The sequence below is a fragment of the Loxodonta africana genome, chromosome 16 (genome assembly GCF_030014295.1).
Source record: "Loxodonta africana isolate mLoxAfr1 chromosome 16, mLoxAfr1.hap2, whole genome shotgun sequence".
In the NCBI taxonomy this organism is placed as follows: domain Eukaryota; kingdom Metazoa; phylum Chordata; class Mammalia; order Proboscidea; family Elephantidae; genus Loxodonta; species Loxodonta africana.
Genome location: NC_087357.1, coordinates 39,828,121 through 39,843,059, shown reverse-complemented (window position 1 = coordinate 39,843,059; position 14,939 = coordinate 39,828,121). Strand labels below are relative to the sequence as shown.

Here is a 14,939-nt window from a genome sequence, read left to right as displayed (position 1 = left end):
ACACGCTAGAGAAGGGTTCATTCTATTATACATGAGGTTGCCAACATCAACAACAATAATCTAAATTATGATGGTAGAATCACATCTGTCTGCAAAGTCTGCGAACAATTAAGCATTGATAAGGGAAAGGAGAAAATAGTTAGAGACCTCAACACTTCTTATATATACCGAGTAGTTAAAGGAACCACGTATAGAACTGGCAGAGGGACAGATTAAAGAGAGTATTTACAGGCAAATTTGGGTATTTAAAGGAACAAATGTAAAAAATAAAAAAGCCTTCCTTGCAGTATGAGTAGGTAGGTTAATACCAACAAAGAGAAGTCCTAAGAAGATAGTTTGCCTAATAAAAGTAAAACGAGAAATTTTCATTTCATACTAAAATGATATGCAGGGCAAAAAAATGAAGAAAGTTAATTAATAAATGGAATACTTTTCTTTCTTCCTTTCTGTTGGGGAAAAGAGGATTCTTTCCTGCTGTATAAAGTAGTATGCATCATCTCCAATCAGGAGCCTTGGTAGCACAGTGGTTAACTGCTCAGTTCCTAATAGAAAAGTCAGTGGTTTCAATCCACCAGCTGTTGTTCCTCTAGAGAAAAAAAGGTGTGGCAGTCTGCTCACATAAAGATATAGAGCCTTGCGTTATTCACGATAGCAAAAAGATGGAAACAATCTAAGTACTCAACAACAGATAAATGAAAAAACAAATCACGATACATATACTCAATGGAATACTACCTAACATAAAGAACATGGATGAATCCACAAAACATCTCACAATATGCATGAATCTGTCACAAAAGAACACACACTGCGTGAGATCCCTTTCTAAAAGCTCAAGAAAAGGTTTATACACAGAAAAAAAGAATCTTTGATGGTTACAAGGTAGGAGAGCAATGGAGAGGGGAAATTACAAAGTAGATAGTAGACAAGTGTTAACTCTGGTGAAGGGAAACACAACATACCATACAGGGGAAGTCATCACAACTTGACCAAGTTAAAATCATAGACACTTCCAGGAAACATTCCAAGCACCTTGCGGGACCAATTTACTGGGCCTGAGCATTGGAGATCATAGTCTCAGGGGACGTGTATGTCAATTGGTATAACAGAGTTCATAAAGATAACGTTCCACATCCTACTTTGGTAAGTAGCATCTGGGATCTTAAAAGCTTGTGAGTGGCCATCTGAGATACTTACATTGGTCCCATTCCATCCAGAGCAAAGGAGAATGAAAAAATCCAAAGACACAAGGAATATATTAGTCCAAAGGACTGATGGACCACATGAACCACAGCCTCCCCAAGACTGAGCCAAAGAAGAAGTAGATGGTGCCAGGCTACCACCACAAACTGCCCTGACAGGGACCACAACAGAGGGTCCTGGACAGAGCAGGAGAAAATTATTGAACAAAATCTGAATTCCAAAAAAAAAGAGCAGAGTTACTGGTCTGAAAATGACTGGAAGAACCCTTAAGACTATAGACCCTGGACAGCCTGCTAACTCATAACTGAAGCCATTTCTCAAGTTCACGTTTCAGCCAAAGATTAGACAGGTCTATAAAACAAACAATAACACACTTGAAGAAACTGGTCCTTAGTTCTATCACGCATATGAGACAAAATGGGCAACACCTGCCCAAAAACAAAGAGGGCAGAAAGGAACAGGAAAACTGGACCAGTGGACAAGGAGAACCTGGGATGGAACGTGGAAGAGCGCTGACACATTACAGGGATTGCAACCAATGTCACAAAACAATTTGTGTATAAAATTTTAAACGAGAAACTAATCTGTGCTATAAGCTTTCACCTAAAGGACAGTAAATTTTTTTTTTTAAAAGAATTGCTTAAGAAACACATTTGTATATATGTTCTTATTGTTTTTTTATTGTTAGGTGCTGTCAGTTCAGTTCTGACTCATAGCGACCCTATGCACAATAGAAGAAAATATTGCCCGGTCCTGCACTATCCTCACAATTGTTGCTATGCTTGAGCCCATTGCTGCAGCCACTGTGTCAATCCATCTCCTTGAGGGTCTTCCTCTTTTTCTCTGACCCTCTACTTTACCAAGCATGATGTCCTTCTTCAGGGACTGATCCCTTCTGACAATGTGTCCAAAGTATGTGAGACATAGTCTCACCATCCTTGCTTCTAAGGAGCATTCTGGTTGGATTTCAAGACAGATTTCTTCGTTCTTTTGGCAGTCCATGTTCTGTTCAATATTCCTCACCAACGCCACAATTCGAAGGCCTTTATATATATATATATATATGTAAAAATATATTTATATATATATAAAGAGAGAGAATCTTGGAAACTATATGTGTCTCTATGAATCTGAATCTATATCTATATAAAGAAAGAGAATCTTGGAAACTGAATGTGTCTCTATGAATCTGAATCAACCCTACTCAATGACTTTTTTGGGTTCATCTCCAATCAGACTAAAACAGACAGGTAACATATATCTAAATAACCTACTTTCAAAAAAAAAAAAAAATAGCCAGTGAAAACTTATTTTGGTGTGTGTATATACTGTGTGAGGACTGTTACCTGATTGGGGCCCGTGCCCCGAAGGAGTCAAGCCAATGAAATGTACTCCAAGTTAGAAACAGTGAGAATGTTTATTCAGGAGATGTAGACATGACTGGGAGCTCGGCAGCAACAGAAGCTGTCTCTATGGAGTCTCAAAGAGCAATTTTTACATCAGAGTTTATATATCATTTTGGCAAGGGTTACCTAATGTTTTTAAGCACATAGCCCACAGATGGTCCTATACATCACAAAACAACTAGAAGAAACTCTTTATTAAACTAAAGATATGCATATCAGACATCTGGACTCTAATCTGTATGCTGTAACAGGCTGAAAAAAACTTACATAAGGATCTCTCGGCTAGCAGAAATGATCTGCCCAGTCCACTCTGACTGAGATAAGGAGCAAGAAAGGAAGTTTCAGACCAAAAGTGCCAGGCAGCCATCCTAGGTGCCCTCTTGCAGGCTGAAAGCCATTTCTCAAGAGAACAAAGAACAGATGAGAGACCAAGGCCACAGGAGCTGAGAGAGCTCTGCTCCCCTTTGGAAGAGACCAATCCAACCGGTGCAATAAAAGGATGCTTAGAGATTACTCAGAGCATCATTATGGCATTAGTTATGTCAAGCTCTCAATCACCCATTTTGAGTAGGACAAAACATATTGCAAGGCATTAGCGTCACAGGACATTCAAATTTTGAGATGCCAGTAGGTCTAATTGGAGGGAATGTCAGAACTAAAATTAAGAGCTCTATAATCAAATTAAACTTACTTAAATTACTTCTACTCTCATGATAACATTTGACTTTTGTTAAAGTTTACCATTTGAAAAACAAAGCTCAGTCATGCTAGTTATGTTAAGAGTGGAACAGGCTGCTCAGCCATATCTTGAACAGAACCTGCACATTTTCCTTTCCCTAGCCTGTCCCTGTCTCCTAGTATGATTTTGCATTAGCTCCTCTAAAAGTTAAATGTTAACCTGTGTTTCCCCTAGGACCTTGAAAAACAAGTGATATCAATCTAAGCCTGTCAAATAGGACTATGCTCATCAAGATGGCACCAGTCACCCCCTGGACTGATGAGATAATAGCAGGGAAAGATCAACCTGTTTGAGATGTGCTCACCTAAACCACGCAGAAAGAGAATGAACATTTCACAAGTTCCTAAAACCCTTGTCCCCTTTTCCCTATAAAACCCCAGCGGGGCTGCAGTTTCTCGAGACAGACAGCTTTCGGAGGAGATCATTCCCTTCTGTCTCCATATACCGGTATATACAATAAAGCTCTTGCTACCCACCTCAGCCCTGTCTCAAGAATTGGCTGTTTGCGGCAGGCGGGCGGCTCTAACTCACGAAATCTCAGTAACAAGAGTGTTCCCACAACTGGTGTTAAAAACAGGCTTCATTGAGTTGTTAAAAAACTTAGAGCCTATAGATAGACACATTATTTTAAGTACCTTAAAGAAGTTCCTCAGCAAGCACCTAGGCATTATCTCTTTTCCTCTCAGTTAAACAAAAAAATCGAACCTGTTGTCACGGAGTTGATTCCAACTCATAGCAACCCTATTGGAGAGAGTAGAACAGCCCCATAGAGTATCCAAGGATTGGCTGGTGGATTCAAACTGCCAAACTTTTGGTTAGCAGCCATGCTCTTATCCACTGCACCACCAGGGCTCCGCCTCAGCTAAGGAAGCAGAGTTCATTTGCAATTTCCGAACTAATGGTCAGCTTTGTGTTCAAAGATTCCAATTCACTGTGAGTAGGAATTCACTCAACCTCAACGGTTTGGATTTTGGGTTTTTTTTTTTTTTTTTAGTTTCAGATGTAGCACTAAACTTTCTGATCACTACACTTTCATGTCAAAATTTTCTATACTTTTCATTTTAGAAATATCGCCTTAGTTAAATTGTATCAGGAGTGAGATATTTGTGTTAGACTAGAAACTAATGTAAAGAAAGCTTTGCAGTTAAATTGCCACCCTTGAAAATCTCACCTCCTTTCCTGTCATTTGCCTTGATGTGACACTGTTATCTGTACTCACTCTACTTGATACATATCTCTTCATTTTGCCAGAAAGCAGAGCATACCATTACAGCCAAACACAAGCTCTCCCATGCTTCATTCCTTCAATAAATTATAATTGTTTTTAATATTAAATTGGAGTGTTGGTCCAGGGGCTTCACTAAGACATTTACTAGCAACACCATGAAGCAACTCAATGGATTTTACCTCTGCAGCATCCAGGGCAGCAAGAAAATCAGAGCAAAACCTCTTGGGCCTGTCTGCTTTTCATGCCCTAACAAGGGTTAAGGCAGGTAAACACCTCTTGGGTCCCAGCCCTGCTCACTTTTCATACAGGCCCTCCAGCATTTATTGAAGGATTTGTTTTTCTCTCCTCTCTGTCTTTTGAACAGAACATAAGTTCCTTTGTTTCAGGTACCTCAGGGTCACTGTTTAAAGACCTCAGAACTTTAAGAGCTGCATTCCCAAACTCTGTGGCAGTCTTTTGTTAAATAAATTAGCGGGGTCTGAGAAGCTGAGAGCTCTGATCCTCTGTTTGAAGAGCTTCCAGAGCTAATGTACACACCCTCTGGAAGTATGGAGAATGCTAATGCCAAGGGCAAGATGGGGTTTTCTCTGAAAACTCCTGCTCATTATATAAATAAGCATTATGGTTCTTCCTCTTGCTTCTTTTTGTCTACTTGGCATGACTCTACTAAGTCCAGTTTGAATGAATAGCCAAATTATGGAATTTTGAACTTGCTTAACTGAATCATTTGTGCAGTAATTAGAAAAGAGGCACTCCAGAATAAAAGAAAAAAAATTGTAATGGGATGTTTTTTCTGCCTAGCAATTGGAAGCCATGAAGTTGCAGAATTCTCTATCTAAACTGACTAAACAGAATAAAGAATTGCAGAATGCGGTTTCTGAATTAACTAAAAAAAATAAAGAATTAGAAAGCCACAGCACTGCTGTATTTAGACTCCTCGCAGGAGCTCCTTCTGCCAGCAACCTCTTCTCTACATCCTCCTCTGCTTATTTGTCCATCTAAAAGTACTCTACGTGCACTTCCTTTCTTTTAGAGAGATCGTACTCATGATTCTAAGACAGATGATCTTATTCGTGATGTGAAGATCCCCATAAATTTACTAGACAATTCAGGGTCCTTATTAATGCTTACCAGAAACCCTGGTGGTGTAATGGTTAAGCGCTACCACTGCTAACCAAGATGTCGCCAGTTCAAATCCGCCAGGCGCTCCTTGGAAACTCTATGGGGCAGTTCTACTCTGTCCTATAGGGTCGCTATGAGTTGGAATCGACTCGACGGCACTGGGTTCTGGGTTTATTAATGCTTACCAGCCCAGATTGGCTAATTTATATAAATTAATTCGTCTGTGAATTTGTCCTAGGGAAGTAAAATTATGCTGAGAATGTGCAGAATGGAAAAAAAGAAAAAAAGAGAGTTTAGCTTCAGATATAAGCCAATGTCCTTCTCAAAGAAGTTAAAGACTAAGTCAACCAGCTGCATAAATGGAATCCTTAAGGCCTTTCTCCTCCAGAATCACCAGGACGAAAGTTCATTCCTGCACAAAACACAGAGATGAAAGTGTTCATGATTATCGATACGGATTATTTCAGAAGTTCTCAGAACATCCTGGGCTGAACCCATCAGATGAGAAAATGAAAGGAACTTTCAATACAGTGATTTCTGGCCTCAAGTCTGAAATTTCAGAATTAGTCAAGAAGCATCGTTTAGATTGGAAAGCAGCTTCCATTGAGGAATTAACTGCTTTAGTTTATGAGCTTACTTAGACTTTAGGAACAAAGCAAACTGCTCAAACTAACAAATTAAATAAATCAATAGCCCTCCAGTTACAACAGCTAAATGGGTCTACTCAGAAAAAAATGGTTTAAAACCCTCCAGTAGACCTCGAAGTAGTTTCTGAAACTATTATAAAAGCCCTGCTCACTAGAAAAGCAAATGCTTTAAGTTAAAGAATAAACAGAAGGCTTCCACCTCAGCCACACTTCCTTTACCTCATTGAGAACGAAAGGGCTCTCCGGACAGAACGGAGACTTTTTCTATGGTAGCTCTAAACTCTCAAAGACAAGCAACTACATATACTAATGGAGAACCTTGTAAATTTTTATTTCATTAGGGGACTGCTTTATCTGTGATAGATTTCACTTGCCCAAAAAGCCCATCCCAGAGTAAAAAGATTTCAGTTTTAGTGGAAGTTACAAATAAAGAAGAACGTTCTTTCATTCTCTACCTGCACCATTCTGTCTTGGTTCAACGGAAAGTTTTCATCCCCGTCTTACTAAGCCCTGAAACACTTGTTAATTTATTAGGAAGAGATGTTTTATCTAAATGGAATTGCCACTTACAATTTAATGAAAAGGGGGAAATATCGTTAATCTTGCCTGATAATCTAAACTCAGGAATGAATAACATTTGAAAGGAAGAGATTATTCGCCATATGCAAGCCCCTACAATGCCTCTTCAAAATTCTCTTCCAATACATTTTCTCCCCTCTGAACTTATTTCTCAAGTCTCTGAAACTTTGTGGGCCATAAATCACATAAAAACCAAAAAAACCAAACTTGTTGCTGTCAAGTCAATTCCGAGTCATAGCAACCCTACAGGACAGGGTAGAACTGCCCCATAGGGCTTCCATGGAGTAGCTGGTGGACTCGAACTGCTGACCTTTTGGCTAGCAGCCTTCACTCTTAACCACTATGCCACCAGGTTTTCCAATAGACGTTAGTAAAGCTTTATCTGCTAAACCTATTAAAATCCTAGTAGATGTATCTAACCCTTTATTAAGATCCCTCAATACCCACTCAAACAGAAAAAAAAAAAAAAAGGAGGAATAACACCTATTATTCAAGAATTTCTTTCTAAAGGCTTATTTGTCACCTACACTAGCCCTTGCAACACCCTTATCCTCCCTGTTAAGAAACCTCACAGAAAGCGTCAGAGATTTGTTCAAGACCTACATGCAATAAACCATTTTGTTATTCCTAATTACCCCATTGTTCCAGTCCATACCTGCTACTTTCTAATGTTCCCTTAGAAGCAGTGTGCTTTACTGTTACAGACCTTTGAGCTCTGGTGACACAATGGTTAAGAGCTACAACTGCTAACCAAAAGGTCAGCAGTTCAAATCCAGCTGATCCTTGGAAACCCTATAAGGCAATTCTACTTGGTCGTATAAGGTCCCTATGAATCAGAATTGACTCAATAGTAATGGGTTTGTGATTAGTGCATTTTTTAACATTCCTCTTGACCCCAAAAGTAGATACCTGTTTCCTTTTTCCTAGGAAAACCAACTGACCTGGAATGCCATGCCCGAGGAATATAGAACCTCCCAGTTATTTTTCTCAAATTTTACACGTAGACTTGTGGCCTTTGCAACTTCCAAGTAAATCTACTCTGTTAAGACAGTATTGGATTGTTAAAACATTTAGCCCTTGGTGGACATGAAGCTTCAAAGGAAACACTGGAATTAGCTCAGCCTTCTGTCAAATACCTAGGTCATTTAATCTGTGCAGAAGGCATTTCCATGGATCCCAAAAGAGGCAATGCTGCTTTTCCCTTGCCTAAGGCAAGGAAACAATTAAGGGGATTTCTAGGTCTTTGTAGTTATTGTCAAGCTTAGATTCCTAATTATTCTTTAATGACACAAACGTTATGTACAGATCTAAAAGCCTCTAAGTCTGATCCATCCTACCTTATCCCCAGAGGTCAAGAGGTGATAACTAAAAAGAAAGCTTTGATTAAAACATCTGCTTTAACGTCTGGGGTCTCAAAAGCTTGTGAGTGGCCATCTAGATACTCCACTAGTCTCACCCCATCTAGAGCAAGGGAGAATGTAGAAAAACAAAGACACAAGGGAAAAATTAGTTCAAAGGACTGATGAACCACAACTATCGTAGCCTCCACCAGACTGAGTCCAGCACAACTAGGTGGTGCCCAGTTACCACCACTGTCTCCTCTGACAAGGATCACAAAGCGGCAGTTATGTTAACGAGGCACAACTCAACCTGCAAGATTGGATTGTGTCTTGAGACAATTTCCTTTGGGATATAAAAGAGAGAAGCCAGCAGAGAGAGAGGGAGTTCATACTACGAAGAAAGCAGTGCCGAGATTAGAGCACGTCCTTTGGACCTGGGTTTCCTGTTTGGAGAAGCTCCTAGTCCAGGGGAAGATTGATGACAAGGACATTCCTCCAAAGCTGACAGAGAAAGCCTTTCCCTGGAACTGATGCCCTGAATTTGGACTTCTAGCCTACTAGACTGTGAGAGAATAAACTTCTGTTTCTTAAAGCCATCCACTTGAGGTACTTCTGTTATAGCAGCACTAGATGACTAAGACAGCAGCAAAAAAGTACAATAATTCATCTTATATTTGGGCTTTGATGTGTTTAGCTGGCTGGTGTGTGCTAGGCCAATGTACTCTAGGAATATTAGGAGTTTCCATGAGCACCCATTCATACAGTGATAACTTACTATGGAAAAGTGATTCAGAATTTATATCCAGAAAGAAGAGACACCTTGTTCTTACAAACAATCCCATAGCTGGTTATTCAGGATAGGGGTAGTCTTTCTTATGTGCTAGTATACCATGGTTCGTAATTGTGCCATTGGAAATGTCCATTCATAATCGATCTGTCACTATGGCCCAAACTGCTGATTGTGTTGCTAATGAAATAACTACACCAAAAGAACCTTTAGAGTCCTTAGTAAAGGTGGTATTGAATTACCGAATTGCATTAGATTTTATCTTAGCTCAACAAGGAATGATTTGTGCTGTCTCTGATATAACTATATTTATAACAACTTTTTTCTACTATCCTTTCCATATTCCCTGATTACCTGGCCTCCATAAGCCCCTACTCTTACTGGTGAACCAAACTGGTATTGTAAGTACATAACCAGTGTAGAATAATCCCCCAAAGTCTTATTATTTTCTTTCCCCAAATGAACTGCACAATGTGATTGCTTATGCTTCAACTTGGCTAGCCAATAGTGTCCAATTGCTTGATCAAACACTGGTCTAGATATAATGAACTATCTGCATGTGATTAAACCCACTGACCTTAAGTATAACAGATGAGCCCCCATAATCTCTGTGGGTCTCATCCAATCAGTTGAAGACCTTGAAATCAAATATGGAGGTTTTTCAAGGGAGTATTCTGCTCCAGAGGATAAACAGACCACTTCTACTGGCTCCTCCATCAGCTGACCTACCAGTTTTGAGACACAAGACTGCCATGTTTTCCAGACTCACCTACATATTTTGGACTTGCCAGCCCCACAATCACATGAGTTTATTCCCCAGATATGAATCTCAATCTATCTACACACGTATATTTATATCTGTCATGGACTGAGTTACATTCCCCAAAAGTTGTGTGTATCAGTTTGGCTGGGCCATGATTCCAGTACTGTGTGATTGTCCTCTATTTTGTGATTGTAATTTTATATTAAAGAGGATTAGGGTGGGCTTATAACACCCTTACTAAGGTCACATCACTGATCCAATGTAAATGGAGTTTCCCATGGGAGTGACCTGCATCAGCTTTTATGTTACAAGAAATAAAAGGAAAGGGAAGCAAGCAGAGAGTGGGGGACTTCATACCACCAAGAAAGTAGCACCAGGAGCAGAGCACGTCCTTTGGACCAGGGGCCCCTGTGCCTGGGAAGCTCATCAACCAGAGGAAGACTGATGAGAAGGCTGACAGAGAAAGAAAGCCTTCTCCTGGATTTGATATCCTGAATTTGGACTTTGAGCCTATGTTACTGTGAAGAAATACATTTCTCTTTGTTAAAGCCATTCACTTGTGGTATTTCTGTTAGAGCAGCACTAGACAGTCGACTAAGACAATATCTGTTGATCACCTATCTATTGTACTGGGTCTGTTTCTCTAAAAAACCCTGACTTTGACACACAGCCACTCTGTTAAAAACTATAGATACTTTTGGAAAAGGCTGGGAGAAATATTAACAGTATAAATTATCAACAGTGTAGTGCAGTCCTACATCAAAATTTAGTATTTAAAAAAAAAATTTTTTTTTTTTTAGTACACCACTTATCTATTTCTCTTTTATGAAGGCTATAATCAACCATAGTTCTCCACTAGTCAGACTATTCTGATTAATGTTTCCACTCCTCTGTCTATTATGGTAACCACACACACACCTTGTCTTTGGTGATTAAGTGCACCCCTTGGGCCCTGTCACCTGGGATACAATTATCCCCATTGCACTTAAAGATTCCCAGTTCAGTGGCAGTACTTCCCTCTGTAAATTCTAACCTACACGGTAGAGCAACCATGGAGCTCTTTAAGTATGCTTGGACTCCTCTCCTATTTATTTCTCAAGCTATGAAAAATATGTCCTCTGAGCTCTTTTGGGATGGAAGGCTAGGTCTAACCCTTTGAGCTATGAAATTGAATCTAGAAGCTCTGCTTAGTAAACCCATATCAATAAATTCACAGTGATTCAAATTTATGTTCCTTCTACCATTACCCAACGTGCTTAACATCCATTCCCACACAAATTCTCTAGATTTCTGTCTGTATAAATTGGAATAATCATGCATCTTTTTGGAGTATTGCAAACTTATGGGTCATACTTTGTACCTTATCTTTTTGGGTCTCATGAAATTTAAGTCTAGTTATAATCCAGAAGACAAGATGAGTGTCTGGGTGGGTTCTGAGAAGAATCAGCAGTGTCTTGCAGAGAAAATACCTGAGGGGAGGCCATTGCAGATTCTCTTGGAAAAGTAAGGTTAATTTACCAAACCTCAGACAGGAGTGTAAGGACTACTTCTACTGGCAAAGCAGCCACATTAGTGGCTTCAGTGTCCCCAGCTTCATCAGAGTCTGCCTACATGTCTCCCTTCTGATTTTCAAAGATCCTATTCCTTTCCAGGAAACCCTGGTGGCGTAGTGGTTAAGTGCTACAGCTGCTAACCAAAGGGTCAGCAGTTCAAATCCACCAGGTGCTCCCTGGAAACTCTATGGGGCAGTTCTACTCTGTCCTATAGGGTCGCTATGAGCCGGAATCGACTCGATGGCACTGGGTTTGGTTTTGGTTTTTGGTATTCCTTTCCAATCCATTGTCCTATAGGGTCGTGGTTCTAGGAGGTTCCAATCAATAATCTCACTTTAACAGAAGACACCCTGCAAGGTTGGGAAATCAATTTGCATTACAGTTTAGCCACTCACAGTATGAAACTCTGGGTTTTGTTTCCTGAAACCATATGCTTGTGACTATAGGAGAAAACATATTTTTTTTCAGGGAACACATAGAAACTTTTATGTCATTTATAGGGTATGGCTACTGGGAATTTGAAGCCCACAAATAATCCTTTTATTTCTCTATTTCCTTCAAAGCAGTTAAGAGCAACTACCCAATCTCATTATACCCATGAGTTTCATACAAATTTTTTAAAGTATCAAATACATGTTCATCCAGAATCTTGCCTCCTATAAATATTAGGAATATTCAGGGATAATATTTTGCATATCTTGACTGACACATCTGATCATGAAATACTAGTGCTCTTTTTACAACTTGAGGAGTCGCTAGTGATGCAGATACTAACGAAAAGGTTGGCAGTTCTAATCCAACCAGAGGAGCCTCAGAAGAAAGGCCTGGTGATCTACTTCTCAAAATCAACCATAGAAAACACCTATGGAGCACAGTTGTACTCTGACACATGGGGTCACCAGGAGTCAGAAAGAGCTTGATAGCAACAGAAAAAAAATCATTCTTTGCTCTGTTTGAGAGTGATAACAGAAAGAATTCAGTCAGGGAAAGATTAAGCCATGATGATCAATATAAGTATTACAGAAAATGGAGAACAAGAGATAAATTTATTTCATGAAACACAAAAATTCCCCTTAATAGAGTGGATATTCATTAGATCTTGAAGGAATAGGGGATATGGAGAGGAGAGTTCAAGAAAACTAAAGGGAAGGAGTTAACGACGCCCCAGTGCAGGGGATTTGCAAGTACAGGAGGGGAGCAGTATGACAGTATGGCTTTTTCAGACAGGAATGAAGCAGAGCTGATACGAGGGTGGCACAGAGACCAAGCCATTGGTCACTGGGGTGGTGTCAATATGTTTTGGATCAACCAGAGGCTTCAAGGTAAATTTCTGTAAAATGGTGGTCAGGAATAAAAACAGCTCCACGCGGGCCAAGCCTTCTCCCAGACACATTCGTTTTCCTGAAAATAACAAGCAGAGAGGTTAGATACTCCGTGGACGCTATGTTTCTTATCTGGTACTGACAGAATATGCAGTAATTATTTGATGAATAATTATATACACGGGTGGAGGAAAAGCAGGATGGATGGAAGGATAGTTGCATAGACAGATGGACAGAGGTATGAACAAACTTGCTATCTAACTAATCATACATTATGTTAACAAAAACCTTCATTCAAGGAATATTTATTTTGAGCTCTATACCAAGTACTTTTTTAAGTATCCTGGATTGTACTTGTTGTTTTGACATTTCAAGTTTCCATCACTCTTTTCCTATAAACCACCTACATTGCTTGTCCAAGAACATTAAAGGGAGAGGTGTAAGAGGAGGGGGCTCATACATCTGTGTTTCCTCTGTACCCCTGGCATAAATTTAGTCAAAGACCATGTTTCCCTCATGTACTTTCAAAAGCACATATCTAAACATGCTTCTCCCACACTTCACATCTTCAAATGGCTCCCCGAAGCTATCTTAAGGCTTAAGGGTGAAACTGGTTGATTGGCCCTTCAGATTATGTTCCCAGTCTGACTTCCATGACCTTTCCTCCAGTCTTCAACCCCACATGCTTAGCTCTCACCATACTCATCCTTTGTCAATTTCCACCACACCATGCGGTTTCAAGATTTATTTCATGCTTTTTTCTTTCTCTAAGACATACTTCCCTCATACTTTCTTCAACAACTAGGTCAAACGTCACTTTCTCATTAAAATGTGATCCCCTTAAGCAGTAGAATCTTGCTCTCGAATGATTTCCTCAGCATCATATTTATCATAGTCTTGCTTTCATTGAAGCAAAAATCACATTGAATTGTAATTCTGTCACTATTTATTCTTCATTCCTGCTAAAACGTGAGTTGCTTAATGGGAGTGTACAGACCTTTGCCATCTGGGTATTTTCCATGACAGATCCAATGCGGGCATCAAAAGCCAAATAATTAGAGAAGTTTATTTCATGACCAGAAACTCAACTGACACACAGGAGGTGTTGAAATCTCAATATCCAAGAAGGAACCTCACGACTAGAAGAAGATCAGGGTGCTCTGGAATCATTGTAAGGTATGCAGACACATTCTCATGGTTTCCCTGACCCCTCAGTTAATTGGCTGGCAGTTCTAACATATTTGATATAGAGAGAATGTCCTATTCTGTCCTTTTGGTTAATTACATAGGTGAAAATAGCCTGCCCCTCAATTGTACACCAAGAAATTAGATAACCTACATGTAATGCACAAAGTCCTAGAAATACATAAACTTCCTATACTGACTCAACAAGAAATGGAAGACCTCAACAAAACCATAACAAGTGACGAGACTGAATCAGTAATCAAAATCTCCCTAAAAAGAAAACACCCAGACTAGATGGCTTGACTGAGGAATATAGGAAACATTTCTAAGAATTAACTCCACTGCTTCTTAAACTTATCTCAAAAATAGAAGAGGAGGGAACATTTCCGAACTCAGTCTATGAGACTAGGTACTACTTTGATATCAAGCCAGGCAAAGACAACACAAGAAAAGAAATCTATACTGCAAAATTCCTTATGACTATAGATGAAATATCTTAAACAAAATACTAGCAAACTTAATCCAAACACGTATTAAAAGGATTATGCACCACATTCAAGTAAATTTTATCTTAGGAATGCAAGGGTAGCTCTACATTAGAAAATCTATCAATACCTTATAGCACCTTAATAGAACAAAAGATCATCTCAGTTGATGAAGAGAAGGTATTTGATGAAAATCCTACATGCTCTCATGATTAAAAAAACATTCAACAAGGTAGGAATATGAGGGCTATTCCTCAAGTAATAAAGAACATTTAGGAAAAGTCCACATATAACCTCATACGAAATGGACAAAGTCTGAAAACATTCCCTTTAAGATCAGGGACAAAACAAGGATGCCCACTCTCACAGCTCATGTTCAACTTTATACTGGAAGCCCTATCTGGAGCAATTAGGCAAAATAAAGAAAATAAGAGGTAACCAGATCAAGAAATTAGAAGTAAAACTATACCTTTTTGCTGGTGCCATGATCTTATATACAGAAAATCCAAAAGAATCCACAAAAAAGCTACAAAAACTAACAAATTCAGCAATGTGACCGGATAAAAGGTAAACACACAAA

The 14,939-nt window shown here is 39.3% G+C and overlaps 1 protein-coding gene across 2 annotated transcripts in view; it reads right to left on the bottom strand.

Annotated features, from left to right (window-relative positions):
• Window positions 1–12,211: 12,211 nt before the first annotated feature.
• LOC135227912 (cytochrome P450 2C19-like) overlaps window positions 12,212–14,939 on the bottom strand; it is a 34,222-nt gene continuing 31,494 nt past the window's right edge. For both annotated transcript variants that reach the window (XM_064269561.1, XM_064269562.1), the window contains one exon: window positions 12,212–12,768. In XM_064269561.1, the coding sequence (XP_064125631.1) occupies window positions 12,587–12,768 (182 nt within the window). In that variant the 3' untranslated portion in view covers window positions 12,212–12,586. The remainder of the gene's footprint in view (window positions 12,769–14,939) is intronic.